At 40.2% G+C, this 21,088-nt stretch overlaps 1 protein-coding gene across 2 annotated transcripts; it reads right to left on the minus strand.

Moving 5' to 3' along the window:
• Positions 1-369: 369 nt before the first annotated feature.
• Positions 370-20,231, minus strand: LANCL1 (LanC like glutathione S-transferase 1). 2 transcript variants are annotated; one of them, XM_063429953.1, is made up of 10 exons: positions 20,092-20,231; positions 13,773-13,864; positions 13,322-13,439; positions 12,313-12,520; positions 11,083-11,230; positions 10,256-10,402; positions 9,590-9,772; positions 5,349-5,525; positions 3,003-3,075; positions 370-908 (listed from the first exon to the last, which is right to left on the minus strand). In XM_063429953.1, exons 2-10 carry the CDS (start codon positions 13,848-13,850, stop codon positions 832-834), a joined length of 1,209 nt encoding a protein of 402 aa, XP_063286023.1. In that variant the 5' UTR covers positions 13,851-13,864; positions 20,092-20,231; the 3' UTR covers positions 370-831. The 2 variants fall into 2 exon arrangements, with proteins under 2 accessions (XP_063286023.1, XP_063286021.1); XM_063429951.1 differs by having other exon boundaries at positions 20,001-20,231.
• Positions 20,232-21,088: the final 857 nt, after the last annotated feature.

Genomic DNA, 21,088 nt, shown 5'->3' on the forward strand with positions numbered 1-21,088 from the left:
TCTTTAATATTAGGTTTCCTTATTCCCTATATTTACCACCATATATGTCTTTGTGAGATCTAAAAAATAAAAAAAAATGAAATGTAGAAATTCACACCGCTGTTTTTTTTTTTTTTACTTCTAGCCAGAATTAGTGCCTCCATCTTTGCTTCCTTTCAGTCATTGTCATAAATGCTGCTTTTTTTCTGCTACTTACCATAGTTAGTATAAGAGGAAAAACAGAAAAATTAAATATTTGTTTCTCCTTCAATACAATGTGTGCCCTGACTGTGCACAAACTGAACTGGCTTGCTAGATCACTTTATCCAAATCTGTTAAATATATTTAACATAAAATGGAGCATCTTTAAACAAAAAAGGTTACCACAAGTTATAGATGATTTTCAATGTTTTAATGGTTTAAGTCCCAGAGAAGTGATAGTTCCCCTTTAAAAACATTGAATTTCTTTTCCAGAAAACACGCAAAGGTAAGAAGTTAATGAGCAATAAATGCCAATCAGCCTCTGTGTCACAACTATAGCAGACAGAGGATGTTATAATGTGCCAGAGATGACAAGATGATGCCTATGCAGGGTTTAAAGAGTCATGCAACACAGTTACTTTTTACATTCAACTATTTACAGTTCACTTTTTTTGTCATATGCCTTTAATAAGAAGTTATACTTTTCACAGATAAAGTCTGTGAACAGAGTTTCATATCTGGCAGTGTACGAAAGCATCACTGAATGCTGGTTATCAATGCTAAGCTGTTTTTATGGCTTTTACATCAAGCATTATTCCATGACGCTGTCAACGTGGAACTAAGAGGGGTGGGGGGTGCACTAAATGGTTCTCAGATTTCGAAAGCTGGGAACCTGGCTCTCGATGGTTCTAGTAAATCAGACAGGAAGTAAATTGTCCCGGCCATACCTGTTGGAAGAGGAGAGAAGATAAAGGTGGTTAAGGGAATCAGCATGCATTGTTTTTCAATCCAAACAGCCTTTTATAACATCTTTAAAAACGAACAGGGCTTGATACACTAAAAACATTTCACAAGGTTAGGTTATCTGCTCCATCTCATTGAAGTGGTTTTAGAATTTGGACTCTCCTGGCACTATATTTCTGTTCATTGTTAAAGGAAAACTCCAGTGCCAGGAAAACAATCAGTTTTCCTGGCACTGCAGGTTCCCACTCCCTCCCACCCCCCAATCGCTGAAGGGGTGAAAACCCCTTCAGTAAATTACCTGAGGCAGCAACGATGTCCCTCGTCGCTACTTCCTCCTTCTGACTCCGTCGGCCGGTGGGAGAGACTGATCCCCGCCCAACGGCCGGGGAGACCTAATGCGCATGCGCAGCAATGCCACGCATCCGCATTAGCGCTCCCCATATTAAAGCATTGAAAAAGATTTTCAATGCTTTCCTATGGGGAAATGAGCGACGCTGGAGCAACACAGTGTGAGGACGTCCAGCGACGCTCTAGCACAGGTTTCCTGTGCTATGAGTCAGGAAGTTCCCTCTAGTGGCTGTCTAATAGACAGCCCCTAGAGGTGGAGTTAACCCTGCAAGGTAATTATTGCAGTTTATAAAAAAAACTGCAATAATTACACTTGCAGGGTTAGGAGTAGTGGGAGTTGCCACCCAGACCACTCCAATGGGCAGAAGTGGTCCGAGTGCCTGGAGTGTCCCTTTAAACGGTTTTTAATGTTTTAATGCCAAACGAGACAGCTGAGCAACCCATCCCCTCTGTGTTGCTCATAATGAGCAGGAATAGGTGTCAGAGACTAGATAAGATGGAAATTTTAGGCTGAGAGAGATCAGCCTGTCAGAGTCACCGATTGCTGGTTTGAATTGGCATGGCTATGGAAGTGTATAATGTCTGCCTTTGCCATACTTCTAGCGAGGGCTGTGCTGTGGGCATCCAGAAATCTCACTCACAGTTAAACTGTTTAAAAATGGTTTAACACTAAATAGACGGATAGGGTCAGGGGACTGCAAGCATAACCTATTCAATGAGATGAACTGGTTATAGTGCCTATAGTGTCCCTATAAATTGAATCATTTATACAGTCAGTCACTTTAAAACCCCAGTGGAATTTTGGCACATGTTAAAGTAGTTATGATCCAAAACACTAAAACATCAGGTATTCAGTGTTTTACGACGGCTCACACTTACGACCAGGCATAAGTGCGAGTCGTCGTGGGGATTCCTTGCTCTGGTGTGCATGTATGTTCGGGGAAACTTCCCCAAACAGACGAATGCACGAGAGCAGGGAATCAATCTAATCTATGTTCGGTGAAATCTTAGCGAGCATAGATTAGAGGTATTCCCTGCTAAGGTGTGTTCATCTATGTTCGGGGAAGTTTCCCCGTACATAGACGAATCCATCAGAGCAGGGAATCCCTTAAATCCTCACTTACCGACCAATTCTTTCTACGACTGGGTTGCAGGAACGGAACCCGGTCGGTAAGTGAGGAGTATCTGTATATATTAAAAAAAAAAAAAAAAAAAAAAAAAGAAAAAAGGGCCACTGTCTACATATACCTTCAGCAAAGGTCTACAATGCTGGTCAAAGAAGCCAAATGGTGTTCAGCCATCGAATTGTGACTGTCGAGTTAGGTGGGACAAGAAGGGTAATTAAGAACATAATTCAATGTTTTACCCAACTAGCTTCTTATACCCACTGCACAAAACATATCCTACGCATATATTTTTTAAGATGCGAAGGTTTATTTAAATGCAGCAAAACATATTTTTAATTTTAAATGGTCTGTGTGGCACTGTCAAATCTTGTATATTGCAGTCAGTCTCAGGGTTTGGTTCGTTCTGCCCTTCTCTGCTTTAGTGATAATGGAGCTTAGACTGCACCTATAAATGCTCAGCAATCCCCCCTGCCAAACAGAGTAAAATTAAAAAAAACTATACAGTGCTGTTTTTTTTTTCTCATAATATTTAAATTCCTTCTCGCCTACCACACATGCTATTTTAGGTCAAGAAATAAATAGGACATGATTCACAAACTGTACCTTCAAACATAGAGAAAGGAGTGTCTGGTGTCCTGCAGCCATGCTCACCATAATCCATACAAAATTCTGCAAACTAGAAAAAAGAAAAAAAGAAAAGGTTAGCTCGGAACAGGACACATTGCACAACTATCACGGAAACAGAATATACCGTAATGTAAATATTATTTAACATCACAAGGACAGGTGGAAGAGTCAACTACAATCAAAGGGTTTTAAAACAGAACATTTATTTGCTCATCCTAAGAACAAAACACAGTAGGACAGTAAGTTCAGATAAAAAGAGAAGCCAAAAAAAAAAAAAAAAAGGGACCGATTAACCTTGACAGACTAATTCAAAAATAAGTAATAAGTATCCATGGCTAGCTGGCTGAGATTCATAGGAATTATACTTCTACAAGTGGAGAGATATATGCTGGATGCAGCAGATCTAGAGAACAATCATGTAAACAAATCCAAAGCCGTAACATATAATGTAACAAACACAGATGACAGCAGAGATGGATCCTAGAACAAACGTACTCATACATTCATCCAATGGTAGCATACCATAATCAGAACTTAAAATTATCATCGAGTACATACAGGCATGGATCCAGGAGTGGAGCACCTGGGCAAATGCCCACCCCGAGTTACCTGGCTAGACGGGTATCCATGCCGAGTACCTGTATGTCTGTGTTTCAGGGCTGGTGGCTAACTGGAGGACAATAGAGTCAGAGTCCTGGAAGCAAGAACACAGCATGCTCTCCTAGGACTCTTAGATGCTGGGCTGTGAAGCAGGTAAAGAGTGCAAGGATACGGTGTATCTCCACCCTCTACACAAAACATCCAGAACTTCATAGAGTATTGCAAAAACATGCTTGCTCCAAGGACTCCAGATGTGGAGAAGTACACAAGAAGGGAGAAGAGGATAAGCAACACCCACAACTGCATACAAACAAGCTAGTCCTCAATACTACTACACCACTGCAATCACAAACTGGCACACCATACACATCCACACATGTTCACACCAACACTCCACACAAATATATACCTACATTCACACACTCAAGAGTTATTCACCATTGTCCAAATAGTGAATTGAAATCCAGAAGAGAAAATGAAGGCTGAAAGAGTCAAGCTCAGACTATGAAATTCTCTAAATCAGCAGTTTGCCTAAATTTTGCTGTGTGGATTTAATTCACTGCAAGTCAGAGTACAGTAAATAAATCCTATTGTGAGAGAGCGATATTAAATGTTCTAGTGCCTCTCCCAGAATTGGGTTCTAGATTCTTAAGTGCACAACTACCGTCAACTAAACAACAAATGAGCTCCAACAAACTAAATCTCTCCTATCTCAGATGACCTTGTCAAGTTTAGATCAGAAAGACCCGGACTAAATGCGACAGTTATCACAAATCAGTTACAATAATACTCGGAATGCAAAAGTAAACCACTCAATTGAAAGTACACAACCATGTTCAGTTCATTCCAAAAGTGTGTACAAATATATTGAGGGCCATCTTCAGCTCAAAATCATACAAATAATCAAAAACCAAACCAGGACCAAAGATTCAGTGGATGATTTGGAGTAAAGAAAACCAGTTCTTAAACATTAGGCATCATTTAAACCAGTCATCATGATACACAGAGCACCAAGGCTGTGTTGCATCTTACAAATGATTCTTGTGAAATGGCAACATTAGTCATCAAAGGAACATGAAGTCTTGTGACTAACAGCCAGATTCGCAAAACATAAAGCTGCCACAAGATGTGGCTTCTTCTGTTTGAAACATTTTGTGAAACAAATCGGCAACAATGTGTTAGAGAAGACTGGTGCAACTGATATTATTCATAGTTAAAAAAAAAAAAAATTGTACATGAATCAGGACTAATCGTACTAAATATGCATTAAAAAAAATTACAATTACAACCAGGAAACTCTTTACAAGACCTACTTAGAGCAGAGATTACAGATGAAAACGTATCATCGAGTTATGAATTAAACAGTTAATAGAGAAAAGATAAGGGAATTCTAAAATGTTTTGTTAAAATGAGCCTTGAAAGTTCAGCTAATACAGGTTTCACATTTAACCATTTTTGGCATAACATTTGCAATCCTCCGATATGCATAACTCCCATTTAGTTAGTAACCGACAGAGGGATTATAGCAACTGACAGAGGGATTATAGCAATGTATGAAATTATGCAAGAACAAAATGATATGCTGCTTTACAGTGATGTATGATGTAGTGAGATTAGTTTTAGCTATGTACAAAGAGGTGAAACATGCCTTGCATAACATTCCTTTATGGAAGGAAACAGGCTTTTTGAATGTGTGAATCCTACTGATGGAAAGACACTTACCTTGCATGCTCTATGTAAGTACTTTAAATCACGGGTCAAGTTGTAGAGTGCAAGAAAGCTGTACGCATTTCCAGCTGATCCATGGCACAGCCCATAGCCTTTCCTCAGTAACCCACGCTGCCAACATACTTCTGCACAATGCAAGGCGTCTATCAGGTATTTCTGATCGCCAAAAACCTGGAATGGCAACAGTCAGGGAATTTAATGTTAGAGGACTTATGGGGTTATTCACTCAAGTGAGAATTCAAAGTGAATGTCAAATTCAAGGTAAAAAAAAGCCAAACTTGGAAACATTTCTTATGTCAGCTATGCTTCCAAGTTTGGCTACTTTGGCCTCAAATTTCAAATTCACTTTGAATTCAGACTTTAGTGAATAATCCTGACATTAAGACATGATGGTCATAGCTCTAGATCAGTGGTTCCCAAGCCAGTCCTCAAGAACCCCCAAAGGTCCAGGATTTAGGGATTACCCCGTTGTGTCTAAGGTGTTTAAAACAAACAAAAAAACAACCTTTCGAAACAACGGGGAAATCCCTAAATCCTGGACTGGTAGGAGGTACATGAGGACTGTGTTGGGAACCCCTGCTCTAGATTTAGTCATTTTTTTATTGCGTTGACTAATACTTGTAAACATGGCTATTAACCCCTTAGTGACCAGATCGCTTTTCAATTTTCTTACCGTTAAAGATCAGGGCTGTTTTCACATTTCTGCGGTGTTTGTGTTTAACTGTAATCTTCCTCTTACCATTTAATGAGTCTTTCTAAAGATGCCATTATTCTCATATCATAATTTACTATAAATCTTTAATAGGATTCAAAAAAGTAAAAAAAATATATATATATATATATATATATATATATATATATATATATATATATATATATATATATATATATATATATACATATACACACACACACACACATATTTTTTTTTTTTTTTAAAGAAGGCAATAAACTTGGGGTATTTTGACTCTTTTCATGAAATTATTTTCCACAAATTTATGCCAAATAAAAAAAACACACATAGCAATTTAAGAATACATGTACTGAGAACTTTTGGGTGTTCTTTGGCAGTAACCCTTATACCGTATATACTCGAGGATAAGCAGAGTTTTTTTAGCACATTTTTTGTGCTAAAAAAACCCAACTCGGCTTATACTCGAGTCAATAGTCTGTATTATGGCAATTTGCATTGCCATAATACAGACTGGGGGAGAGGGGGGCTGGCAGAGCTGTAACTTACCTTTCCTGCAGCTCCTGTCAGCTCTCTCCTCCTCTGCGCCGTCCGTTCAGCACCTCGGTCAGCTCCCAGTGTAAATCTCGCGAGAGCCGCGGCTCTCGCGAGACTTACACTGGGAGCTGACAGAGGGAGCTGCACGGACGGCGCGGAGGAGGAGAGAGCTGACAGGAGCTGCAGGAAAGGTAAGTTACAGCTCTGCCAGCCCCCCTCTTCCCCCCCTGAACTACCAATGCCACTGGACCACCAGGGAAGGAGAGCCCCCCTCCCTGCTATGTATCAAGCAGGGAGGGGGGACGAAAAAAAAAATAATATTTAAAAAATTATAATAATTAAATAATAAATAATACTAAAATAATAATAATTAAAAATAATACTAAATAATAAATTAAATAAAAAAATAATAAATAATAAAAAAAAATTAAATAAAAAAAAATTAAAAAAAAACATTGCCCACCCCCCACCAAGGCTCTGCAACACACACACACACGCTGCACTCATTATACACACACTGTAAATAAATATTCAATTAATATATTTTTTTTAGGATCTAATTTTATTTAGAAATTTACCAGTAGCTGCTGCATTTCTCACCCTAGTCTTATACTCGAGTCAATAAGTTTTCCCAGTTTTTTGGGGTAAAATTAGGGGCCTCGGCTTATATTCGGGTCGGCTTATACTCGAGTATATACGGTATATGTTCAGCAACATCTCCTGAGTACAGTGATACCACCCATGCATAGGTGTGTTGGGTTCTCTGGGGGCTAAGAGATCTTATTTGGAGATTGCGCATTACAGTTTTCCACTTGGAATTTTTACAGCTGGTCATCATGCACCCATGTTCTATTTGGGACATTTTTGAAGCCGGACAATGTAATTTATCAAACCATTTTCTTTTTTAAAGTAGGGGTATGTACAGTCCTTTTTGGTAACCACTTAGTCACAAACATTGGCCACATTTAGCATTTATATTTGTTTGAATGTTAAAAATGCAAAAATAAAACCATTATGAACGCTAACTTTGGCCAGTGTTTGTGACCAAGTGGCTCCTAAAAAAGACATCACATACCCCATTGATAATACATTGGGTTGTCTTCTTTTGCAAACGGTATGCCATCACGGGGGAAATTCTAATTTCTGGCCTACCATACGTTCTCAAAAGGTAACAACCAAGCTGGCAAAATTTAAAAAACAAAAACAAAAAAAAAAAAATCAAACCTTATATTTGACCCTGTAACTTTCAAAACCACTATAAAACCTGTACATGGGGGGTACTGTTATACTCGGGAGACTTCGCTGAACACAAATATTAGTATTTCAAAACAGTAAAACGTATCACAATAATGATATCATCAGTGAAATTGCAGTTTGTGCGTGACAAATGCAAAAAAACTTCACTTTCACTGACAAAATCATCGCTGTGGAGCGTTTCTGTTTTGAAACACCAATATTTAAGTTCAGCGAACTGTGTAAAACAGAACCCCCATGTACAGGTTTTAGGGTGTCTTGGAAAGTTACAGGGTTAAATATAGTGCTAGCAAATAAAATTATCTGGACTTTCTGCCTGGGTTGTCAGGCAGGTCCCAAAAATTGCAATCAATAAAATATTTTTTATGTATTAATGTATTTATTAATTATGTAAAAATATTACCTAAATATGCACATAGAATTTTAAATATACATATTTTATATATTTGAAGACTACGTGTATGTATGAAATTATTTATGTAATTATGTATATGTACATATGTATATTTCGTATTTTTATATACATAGAATATATATATAGATTTTACTCTAAGTGTATTTTTATATTAATATATGTATATATTAAAAATACACTTAGTATGATTTTATATACATACATATATAAATATATACACATACATACATACATATAATATATGTCTATATAATTTTTTTACAAAATGTATTAACTATTTTTTTTACTTTTTACACTTTTTTTTAATTAACTTTTTTCACAAGCAGAGGGAAGGGAGGGAGAGAAGGGGATCATTTTTGAAAATGTATTTTTATTTTACTATTTTTTCTTCACCGAGTGCCTAAACCCCTTGAGGCACTCAGCACAGGCAGAGCATCAGAAGCCTGCCTGATGGCTTCCAATGCACTGCCTCACTGCCGGGCAACCTGGAAGTGATCACTTGGTGGCCCAGCAGTGAGGGGGTGTATTGCAGGATGACTCGTCAGAGCAGCTGGAAGCGATCAGGATCGCTTAACAGCACGCTAATTCGCTGCGGATGTACCCGATACGTCCGAGGTCTTTAATGACCGGTTGTCAGAGGTCCTTAAGGGGTTAAAAGAGTTACTCCAAGCACCATGACAACTTCAGCAATTTAAAAGGGCCGTGTTGTGTGGAGTTTGAATGTGCAGCATTTCAGATACAGAGTTATTTGCTTTTGCTGCCAGAGTTGTAACTATTTCCAGCAGCATCATCATTAGCAAGCCTGGAACGAGAGGTGGTGCTGTGAATTCTGTGCACAGAATGAGTTTGTCGTTAGCACGCATAGCATGCAGTTGATTGACATTCAATGGAGGCAAGGCCATCCCCTCCGTGCTTTACTAAAACAGTAGTAAAACACTGCTTCTTGTTAAAGGAATCCTTTGTGTACGTTTCAAAATCTCCCAGGGGATGTTAAAGGAGTGCTGTCACTTAATGTGAACCTGTCAAGCCAGGATTAATATGAGTTATATTGGCCCTATATGCAGTAATTAAATAATTTATCATAAATATACAGGTGATATTTGCTTTGTATGTTTCCATATACTTACGCCATCTCCATAGTTTTAACGCCATTATACTCATAGGTCTCTGCTGAAAATTCATGGGCAGATACCATATTTTAAAATATACATTTCTAAAAATCTAGTAATTTGATAAATTTTTTTTCAAACTACATTGTATTGATTATTTTTGTGATCAATTCAATAGACATTTAAACATTACAGTTCACAACCTCTGTAAGAAGGATTTTTCATATACCTTATAGGCCCGGATTAACATGTAAATGACACCTGGGGCTCCGTGGCACCAGTGAACTAGCAAATCTCTATGGTCGCCTATGCAGGGTGGGTAGTTGCCAGTCTGGAACTTGAGATGGCTGAAATAGTCCAAACTGGGTCGCACAAATGTCAACAGCTTATCACTACCAAGGTTGCATTCAGGCTAAAAGGGAAAGAAGACATTATTTGTACTTTGCAAAATAAATTTGTGTTGTGCTGAAACAGATCTGTGTCAATTGCAAGCTTATGGGACTAGTCTGTTAAACATTACAAGACTATATGCGACAGACACTCCTGTATTGTACAATTTTCTTTTTGGGTCTTCTAAATCAAACCAGAATTTAAACTACATTAAAATTACTTATTCTATAACGTTTTGTCTTTGGTATTAGAGGAGCAATGCAATTACTTTCCATACAGATTTGAAGAAGAGCAGTAGCTGAATACAAGGGTCGTAAAAAACAAACAAACCAAAAATAGAAAAATAAAACAAGGACACTACTGCCTTCATTGGATTCCAGCAGATCAAATGCCACTTTAGGAAGCTTGGGTTCCTCTAGACTTTAATTATATGTGATTCACATTCTTACAGACCGTGTTGGTTTCCTGATATTTGACTGTAGCCTTGATTAGTTCAGCATCTTACCTGCATTAAGTAGTAGTATATCCCTGCAAGGCCATGGGCAGGGCCAACATAATACTCTCGGTACCACTCATACATCAGTGGGCTCTGAGCGGTGAAGTTTCTTTGTCCTGACAACTGCAGACCTGACTCCAGTACCGTATGGCACACCTGGCAAGAAAGCAATAAAACAAAATATAAGTGAACTTCTATGGCAGATGAGGTTATCAACAAAGTGTAAGCTCCCAACCTGGATAGAATTAAATGGACCCTCCTGGCATCATAATGACCTATGCCATTACAGGCCATGTCATACAGCTGTTAAAAAAAAAAAAAAAAAAAAAACAATACAGAACTACTATACTAATTACTCTCATTCACATACAGACAATATGCTTTTCTCTGACAGCTTATATGTGGAGGGTAAATGCAGAGCAGTCACATCTGTTTGAATATTCACTTATCTGAAAGGCTCCCTCACAATTGTATCTGTAGCAGAGTTTAAAACACACAATTTTTTGAACGAAGGTCCAGACGTGGACGCATAGGAAAGTAGCATCTATAAAGATGCCTCTAAGACAGAGTAGGTATGAAGAGAACTTATCTTGCAGGGTAAGTGATAGAGATCCTCCTTGCACGATAACCTATGCAACAAGAATATACTGCTATAGTGCTGTCACTAAAATCGGTACTTCAAAAAGATTTGTAAGCCAGCAGTGCTGTATGCAACAGCATCAGCTATTCATCGAAGATAGATTTGTACAAATCCACTTAAAAGAAAGCAACAGAAAGAAAAAGAGGTGACAAACAAATCTGTGCACATTCAATTGAAATGAAAGCAGTTTTTATACCTGCTGAATGTATCCCAAAGGGATCTTCTCCATCCCATACTGTTTGTTGATAAAAAGGAGGGCGTAGAGATATCCCGTACGTCCGTAGAGTAATTCATCTGGGAGTCGGGAGTCCAACTTTATCACAGAAGCATGCATCTGAAGGAGGCTGCAGAAAGAAACACAGGATAATTATGGCGGAACAGACTATGGAAAGAGAAGAAGTACTCTATCCAAAAAATAGACTGCAACAACTATACAAAAAGAAGATTTTAAAAATGGCAACGTCAATCTTTAAATGGTTAAACCAACTTAATATAGAAAATACTTCCAAGACTAATGGGGAGAAAGATGGCCTCTGGTATTTTTATGTAGATTCCATTGTATTGCACAGACAACACAGTTTTGGCATTGACAGAACAGCACTGAAGAGGACTGTCAACCAATATCTACATTAAGAGTTACATTGGGAAAGTAGTAAGCATTCAGAACATTGTGTGTTAAAGAAATAGAACTCATGCTAGCAAATATCAAAGTTTTAACTCCCCTCTCTAACCGTATGTGGTGCATTATACTTCACGAATACAAATTTTTGGACACTTCACAAAGCATCTCTGAAAAGACGGACGGGGGAGCTGATGTCAGACGGGAAGGAGAGGTCACCAGCGCCGGATTAAGGCAAGTAACTGAAGGAGTTTTAACCCCTTCAGCGCCACGGGAGGGGGATCCTGAGGGTGGGGGCACCCTCAGGGCAATCTAGTGTCAGGAAAACCGCTTTGTTTTCCTGACACTATAGAGATCCTTTAAGCAACTTAACTCAGGAAGATATGCAGGCTATGGTAATTTTAGAGGACAAAAAAAAAAAAAGTGTAACCATGACACTTATAAAGTTACTCCAATCGCCACAATCGCTTCAGTGATTTAAAGTGGTCATGGTGGTAATAGTCTGGATGTGAGGTGTTTTTGCTTGAAACAAAGCACAATCAGACATTTGCACCACTTAGGCCTCCCTGAACTTTGTACTTCTGCTGTCAGCATGCACACACAGGCCAGAGGCGAAACGGTCCAATTAAAGGCTTCTCTACTAAGTGCATAGCGTTGGATTCCAGTTAAGTCTAAAATATTTTCTTTTTACAGGTTTTAGAGTGTGAGGTGAGGGATGGGGGAAAGGGAATGCAAGTAATGCATTGTAAATTAAAAACAGGGAATTTCCAAGAAGGATTGCAGAGACTATTCTGTAGATCTGATTACCTCCTGATACAATCATCAGCTTCATTTGAGTATCCAAGCTTCTGAAACACAACAGCTCCTATAGCATATGGCCCAGCATCTCCACAAAGGAAAGTGACGTCCCTTCTGGTCAAACAGCGCAGGCTTCTTTGGACATACTCTTGTGCTTTCTGCAAAAGCGATGGCTCTCCGTACACATCTGAGAGGTGTAAATACAACATCGCAATTCCTGGAATATAAAAACAAAAAGTAAGCATGAGCCTATTCGCTGACCGTTATTATTCTAATAATTTTTGAGCAGTACAAGAAATACTGTACATTTGTTATCAATATTTTACACTTAAATTAGGTTTGATATATAAATATTCAATGTTAAACAAAAAAGTTATTTTTCCTGAACAAAAGGACATATAATAAGCATGGGTGCACATCAAATTGCAGGTTTCGTGTTGGTTCAGAACTTGTATAATTGTATCCGTCCTTAAGGGGTTAAAAAAAGGCTATATTTGAACTTTTATATTTCCTAAAAGAAACACACACACACACACACACACACACACACAGCACCCTTTGGATCCATTTAAGTACTTTTGTTTTTTAAAGTAAAAAAAAAAAAAAAAAAAATATTCGCACTTGCGCTATATTTTACCATCAAAGATAGAAAAGTGGGGTAGATCAGTCCTTAGCATAAAGGTCTATATACCAACATTGACAGAGTGACAGGACATATCAGGAGAACCCTCACACAAGCAGTTCTCCATTACAGCAATTACAGTACATGCACTGTAGTTATAATTACTCCTCTAGCAGAATTTAAGTCACACTGGAGGAGTATAGGAACAGTTTATGTGTTCTTGCTACGAGAATCTTAAACAATTACGATTTGTATGTCCTAAGATGTAATGCACCATCATTCAAAATAAGGTTAAAGCAACTTTATGCAATGTAATGCACAACTCCCCCAGTATTGCTGCACGTGTGTCTTGTGACAAATATTGTACATTATATATATTTCTGGGTGAGTGTTTACCTGCCCATCCTGTGTAAGTGGTACAGTCAGCAGGGTCCACAGATTTCAGACCCTTTTCCATTAGCTGAAGGAGCTCCTTGATCTTACTATTCAGGCGGTGTACAAAGTCAGATGACAGCTATAAATAAGAAACCAAGAGATGTCAGATAAGGATGCTTTGTCCCACTTATCCAAGACACTATAAAGACATGCACTGACAATCTACATAACTCTGCTCTCGGTCGTGTTAGAGACATGGGCACTTACCATTATCTCTGGAACAATACATCTCAAGGTCACACTATTTCATCCACAAGTGTCAGGAATACATATCTTACACTTCAATAGAAGGTGTGGAATGTGTATACCTTCTGTATGTCAGATTCGTTAAGGGCACTTATCAAAACTCCTTTAAAAAGACATGAAATCCTCTTCTGCACATACAAAGTATCGCACTCTAAAATAAACTCACCTGCCCTGTGGAGGTGAAGTCTGATGACTCTTGCTGGTTGTAGTCAGGATACGGGTTTTGAAAATATCTTTGCTCCATGGTGTAACAAAGGCCTGTAAAGGTAAGTAAAATGAGCTGGTCTGAAAATGCACTGTAACATGGCGTTTATTTATTGTTTGATAAAACAGCAGTCTAAACCTAGTCACATAATACCTATTAAAAGGTCAACTTTAAGGTTTTATAATACATTTATTTTTTAACTTAGAGGTTTAGATTCATGCTTCCCCTTATAAACTGAAAACAAAATAAAAAAATCTGCATAAAATGCCTTAAACTTAATTGCAATCTAGGTCTTGGGACACAGCAATGTATCTGCCTTAATTTAGATCAGGTGTGATCTCAAATATATATCATATTGAAGACTAATGACACTTGAACGGTAATTGCTGCACAAATTTCTTGCCTTTCATTTAAAGAACATTCTATGTACGGTAACCAATAAAGTCCACTGTTGTGGTTATGGTGCCGGGAGTGCCCTGTTGTCCCACGGTTAGATAACATACTGGGGTCCCAACAGGCACCTACACCACATGAGCCATATGTGGTCTTCTTTGCAGAAGACGACAGATTGCTCTAGAGAGCAAAGCATTGCAGTACTGCGCCTATTGACCAAGAGCGTCAGCTTAGTGCTCTCAACCAAACAAGTACTCGTTTTCTTATTCTTTTTTCTACATCTGGTTACTCGTGGCTCCAGGGCACTCCAGGTTGTAGTGGTCATGGTGCTTTGACAGTTTCTTTAACAGCTTTGGAAATGTCATGCTGTGCAAACCTGAATACCTTTGATTTTCAAAAAGTATTCACGAGGAAGTATCTCTGGTGGGTGTCAGCCTGACAGCCACTGGAGGCATGTTCTCTGGCAAATGTAAATATTGTGATGTCTCTGAAATGGCAATGTTTTACTTTGCCAGAGAGAAAGAACATCATCTATGTGCCCAAATCACTACATTAAGATGACATTATTTTGATTCTTACAATGTCCCTTTAAAAAGTCAAACCTATTTTATCTCTTTTTGTTTGCCTATTGTTACTGAACACTAAAGTGCCTGTGATTTGTTTACAAACAAGGTGCTAAAGTGACTACCAGTTTCCAGAGTGTACCTTTTAACAACTTGTGATCAGTGACTGACAAAATGTTTAATTTCTAACAAAGATATCAGAAGATGCTAAATGATAAGTAATTGCACATTCCCCAAGGGTTAGAATAAAGTGTGAGAAAGGTTAAAATAGTTTACCGAACCCCAACTTAACCCTAAATGTCCCGTGCCTCGTGAATGCACCAACTATAATGAAAGTGTAAAACTAGCTTTACTTACCTTCCAGGACCTTGCTGTGGAGGAGTAGCAGGAGTTCTAGCATGCATGTGCAGCACAGACTCCAGCTGATTCCCCTCACCGGAAGTGAGGACGGTAGGGGTTTTTCCACGGGTAATCAAAAAGAATACCGGACTGGAAAATAAATTTGGCCAAGGCATGTTCTAATCAGGGAATAACACTAGTAGGGGGCGGAGCCAGCGAGGAGGCGTGTTGTCCTCATCACCCATTAAAAGCACCCCCCCTCCAAAGTGAGCATGCGCATAGCTATACTAAAGAAGACAAGAAGGCCAGGAGAGACTGCTGTACATGCGTTTGGTGGCTAATTGGGGTATTGAGCATGTGTAGAGTGAGCGGCTTGTGTGTCAGTGTATGTAGGTGATGCAATGTGTCTGTAGGAGATCTAGCGTATTCGTAAGGGATCCATAGTGTGCATATGGAATGTACTCTGTAGGTGATGGATGTACCCTGTGTCTCTAGGGGTTCTAGCTTGTTCCTAAGGGATTCCTAGTGTATATACTGAATATGCTGTGTGTGTAGGTTGTGCAGTGTGCGCGTTAAGGATGTCCTGTTTGTGTAACGGATGAGAGCAGTGTGTCTATAGTGTTTGTGAGGGGTGAAGTGTGTGTGCTGTGGCCTGTACTTAACGTTTGGCAGAGAGCTACGGACACAGAGAGCCCTGTGCGCATCCAGTGGTATGGGGTGTCTCTAGACCTCACTTCTATGGGAGCGCAACGCTGTGTCGGAGCATTGCCGTAGTAACCCGCAACAATGCTCCGAATCGCGGAGCTCACATGTGTAGCAACTGGCATCCTTCCTCCTCCTACCCTTTCTGGCCGATCTTCCCACTGGCTGCAAATGCACCCGCTCTGTATTTTAGTCTACAGGGCAGATCCTTTGATCTCCCCTGCCGGCCTCAGGCTCATCACGGAGCACTGGGCAGCCTGGGCCTGCACATGCCTCATCTAGATGTAGAGGAAAAGACAAGTTAACAACTGAAAATTAACTTTATTTTCTACATTTAAAGTGGAGGTCACCTCAAACTAACCTTTCTCCAATTGTTTTCTCTTCTCTTCCTTCTTCAGAATATGTTCTTTTCAAAACATAAGACAAGGTAGGGACTATTTTGTCTTCTGTATTTTTCCTATTCTTGACAAAGGGTGGGGCTTAAAACCCAAGACAAGCTCCACTTCCTTTGTCAAGATAGTGGAGCTTGCCTTAATGTACACCTCTTTGTGAAGGTTGTCATGTGTAGGAAAAAACACAAGATAAAAGTAGTCCCTTATGATTTACAGAGAAAGATCAGATTTAAAAAAAACAAACAAACAAAAAAAAAAACCAGATTCTGATGAGGAGACAATGAAACAATAGGAGAAAGTTTGAGATGACAGTCAATTTAAGCACTCAGATCTACCTATAAACATGGCGTATTACACCATAAATAAATACCTGCAAGACACGCGAGTCAGGAGCATGAAAACACTAATGGGAGCTGCTTCGATGACAGCAGGCGAAGTGTGCATGCACGCTTTTTACAGTATTCTTTGTGAAGTGGCTACAGCAATGAACTGTTCAATATGCTTTTATCTTCATGTTCATCCAATTTACAAAACATTAAATACCAGGTGATGGTCTGTATCTGTGAAAGCAGACAAGTAGCACAGAAACACAGAAGTGGACAAGAAAATCAGTCTGAAATTTTTCGCAGCAGACACCCATTGGCTGTAATTGTTAACAATGCCCAATAGCTAGTTTTTAAAGTCAAGCTTGGAAATGAGCCCATATTTTTGCTGAGACTTTGCAGTAGTGACAGAAGAGATGGCCGCTTTAGAGACAAATTTGTATTAAAGGGGCACTATAGTCACAGCCAGACCAATTCACCTCAATGAAGTGGTCTAGGTGCAGTCATCCTGTTCTTTTGAATGTGCGTACCATGCTCACTGAGCATGTGCATCAGGTCCCCAAAGCTCCTCAATGAGGAGCTTCGAAATGGAATATCGCAGAGAGGCCATGCCTCCTCCGTGTAACATGGGAAGAGGAGAGGTAAGCAGTGCCACTGGGAGCCTCTGTGCTGAAAAAAAATGTAAGTACATTTTTATTTATCTGAATGCACACAAGGAGGACCTGAATATAAGTAGGGACAAGGACACTATAGTGTTGGTGATACAGATTTGTATATTTAATGGGACACTATAGGCACATAGACCACTTCATGTCATTGAAGTGGTGTGGGTGCAGTATCCCTGTAACTTTAACCCTGCAACTGAAATCACTGTAGTTTTAGAGAAACTGCAAAGTTTTCATTGCAGGATTAAGAATGCCCCCAGTGGCAGTCCAGCAGACAGCCACTAGAGGCGCTTCCTGCTATTTCACAGAGTGAAATACATTTTGCATGAGGATGTCCAGTATCTTCAAAATCCCCATAGCAAAGCACTGATTTAATGCTTTCCTATGGGGAAGGCCTTATGCACGTGCGCCATGCACATTGGGTTTCCCCTTGTGATGACGGAGGAGGCAAAGTCAAACCCAGCAACGAGGGAATCGGTTAGCATTTAAAGGGTTTGTTAACTCTTTAATTGACGCATGGGTGGGGAACATGAAGGTAAATGTTCCAAATTCAGTTTTGTATTCACTGCTAACAGCATCTAAATTGACAAGGGTATTTTCTTATAAAATGAACACAGACATGAGAGAAAATAAATTAGGGGCAGGTTTTGGGGACTACGGTTCCCATGATGCTCAGTGGTTAATTCAGAACACCAAAACAGTCGGAGTGACAAAAGTTATCAATAATTACCACAGGCTACCTTTAGTTTTCCGCACAGGATGCATTTTTAATGATGCACTGGCTTTTAATATGGTGTTGGGATGCAATCCACAATCACAAGTAATTAGTGGCCAAGCAAACTGTGGTATTGTCTAATTACCTTCTTTAGAACATAAAAGGGTAAAAAAAAAGGCTACAAAATAATTGTGATTTTTAAGAATGGTAATCTGATCATTTGTTTCACTTTTTTTGTGCAAAAACAAACAAAACAAAAGACACTTTCTATTAAGACAGGGTAACAGAAAGGGAATAGACTTATGGCAGTGCCATTGTATTTGACTTTTTTTGCCCAAAGCAAAAGATTCATGTCTTCACTGGTATAGTATAGTATAGTAAAAACCCACTCATATAGTTAAAGGGATTCAATAGTGCCGGGAACACAAAGCCGTGTACCTAGCACTATAGAATCCGACAGTGGTCCCCTCCTGCTGTGTTGAAGGGGTTAAACCACATTCAGTCACTTACCTGAATCCAACTCCGGGTCAGGCTCCGCCCACGCTTCTCCCCCACCATCAGTCAGCAGGGGAGACCTAATGTGCATGAGGAACAATGGCTGTGCTCACATTAGAATTTCCCTGTAGTAAAGTTTTGAATAATGCATTCCTTTGGGGAAAAAAAAATAAAAAATTACGCTGGAGGTCCTCATGCAGAGCGTGAGGACATCCAGCATCAGATAACCAACCAAAGATCAGTTTCAAACCAGGAAGTCCTCATTAGATTTGGAGTAACCCTGGATAGTAATTATTGCAGTTTCTCAATAACTGCAATAATTACTACTGCATGGCTAAGGGACACTGCACCAAGACCGCTTCAATGAGCTGAAGTGGTCTGGGTACCTACAGTGAAACTTTAAAGTGGCACGGTCACCATCCGTGGACAGCCGAATTCACAAAGATCTCCAACTGTGACATGGCCGCTGGGGGCCCGGTGACTGGAGGTGGAAGGGGACAGTGAAGGATGAAATTTACTTACTTGAACCTGTCCCTCGTGGGCTAAGCCATCTTGATCTAGCGGGCCCTCTTCTGCCAGGAGCTGACATCACTGCTATCTATTGCGCATGCGCACAGAATTGATATCTAGGGTAACGGTTCAGGCACTCTGGGATAACAAAAATAGCAGCTTTATTGGGGGAAAAGCAGCAAGATTTCGACCCTGCCAGGTCTTTATCAGCTTGATAAAGACCCGGCAGGGTCGAAATCTTGCTGCTTTTGCCCCCCATAAGGCTTTGTTATCCCAGAGTGCCTGAACCATAATTTTTTTTCTGCATATGAACTAATCAAGGCAGCACCTTTGGCATTGTCCTTTGATTACCCTTTACCCCTCCAGCAGTACAGGAATTCTACATACTCCAAGGGAGCACATTTAGGATTTTCCTTTGATTGCCCTTTTACACCCCCAGTATCACAAAAAAAATAAAAAATCTACCAACTCCAAGGAAGCACATTAGGGATTATCCCTTTTACACCCCCAGCATCACAGGAATGCTACATACTCCAAGGGAGCATCTTTGGGATTGTCCCTCGATTACCCTTTTACACCCCCAGCATCACATGAATTCTACATAATCCAATCTTTAGGAATGTCCCTCGATTACCCCTTTATCCCTCAGTAGCACCTGAATGCTACATACTCCAAGGGAGCATCTTTAGGATTACCCCTTTATCCCTCAGTAGCACCTGAATGCTACATACTCCAAGGGAGCATCTTTAGGATTGTCCCCCGATTATCCTTTTATCCCTCAGTAGCACCGGAATGCTACATACTCCAAGAGAGCACCTTTAGGATTGTCCCCCGATTATCCTTTTATCCCTCAGTAGCACAGGAATGCTACATACCCCAAGGCAGCACTTTTAATGCCCCTGCCACCATTATGAAACAGAGCTGTGTCCCGGAGGCCCTGTTACTATACACAATAGATATGCACCCATCGTGCAGGCGGGTATGCCGCCAGTTTATGAGAATGAAGCCCAGAGAAGGCGACATTCAGCATCCATGCCCCCTCCTCCCTTGGCATGGCTGAATACAGACACACAGCAAGGCCTCTCCGTGTACCATAGCTAGCGGCCTGCAGCATGCGGCTCAAAGCGGGATCTGCCGCCATGCTGGAAGAGGCGCGGGAACCAGCGTCACATTCACAACTCACAGCGGCGACAAGACGCACTCCAGGAGCGGGGAAACACGGAGACAGATAGGAGCCGGGCACCGGGGCTTCCTCCGAATCACACTCCTCCCGCTGCATGACGTCACGACTACAGAAGCCCGGTAGCTCCTCCCTCTCCTATTCTCTCCGCTCGCTCGCAGGCTAACAGACTCCGCCCACAGGGTTGATTGACAGCCCTACGCCAGGCTCACGTGTGAGGCCGCCATGTTTTTTGTTTTTGTTTCTTGTGTTTTTGGATTTGGTATTTTTTTTTTTTTTGACCTGTAGGGTTTTCAGGAATAGAGCAATGCCTACAGGAAGAAAATCTCCCCATATTTTTTTATTTTATTTTTTTAGTGCATAAAAAAAAAAAAAATACAAAAAGAAAGTTACATACCTTTAACTACTACAGCCCAGACAGTGGTTATGGTGCCTGGTAACTTCTAGCAGTAAGGGGTCACACCAGGGGCTTTGCTAGGTTGGTAACAGACCAAGGGATCCAGCCCAAAGATGTATTTGACAGCCCCCTCCTGATTTACCCAAGCCTTTCTCATCCCTCGGGGTGGTATGCGTGTGTATTCCTCATTTTTGGGTATTCTAGCAGAGGTGTGGGAGTCTGGGGGTTCTGCCCGGTATCTTAGCTGTTTCTAGAAGTGCACTCTTCTGGACAGGGATCTCTGATATCCCACCTATCTGCGGAAACCGCTTTCCAAACTTGGGACTACAGCCACCTTAACTTTCCACGTCCTCTCTAGCTCCTCTTTTAGTCTTCGGACTTTGTCCACATTCTCATGTTCCTTCTTCTTAATTTTATGGTAAAGGAGTATAGCCACATCCACCACCACTGCAGTCTTCTGCTCCTTGTCTATCACCTCAACGTCAGCTTGGTTGTCCAGTACTTGCTTGTCTGTCTGGATCTGGAAGTCCTTCTTCCACTGAGACCTTGGTATGTCCAGTCCATATTCTGTGCAGATGGCTTGGTACATAAGCCCATCAACTT

Source organism: Pelobates fuscus, chromosome 8, assembly GCF_036172605.1.
Source record: "Pelobates fuscus isolate aPelFus1 chromosome 8, aPelFus1.pri, whole genome shotgun sequence".
NCBI lineage: Eukaryota > Metazoa > Chordata > Amphibia > Anura > Pelobatidae > Pelobates > Pelobates fuscus.

Excerpts from the sequence above, each read along its gene's own strand:
- LANCL1 (XM_063429951.1), bottom strand. The coding sequence starts at position 20,187 with ATGCAGCGGGAGGAGTGTGATTCGGAGGAAGCCCCGGTGCCCGGCTCC. Across the intron at positions 12,521-13,321 it reads CACTTACACAGGATGGGCAG|GAATTGCGATGTTGTATTTA; the intron begins GTAAACACTCAC and ends TTTATATTCCAG. Across the intron at positions 5,526-9,589 it reads TGTTAATCCGGGCCTATAAG|GTTTTTGGCGATCAGAAATA; the intron begins GTATATGAAAAA and ends TTGCCATTCCAG.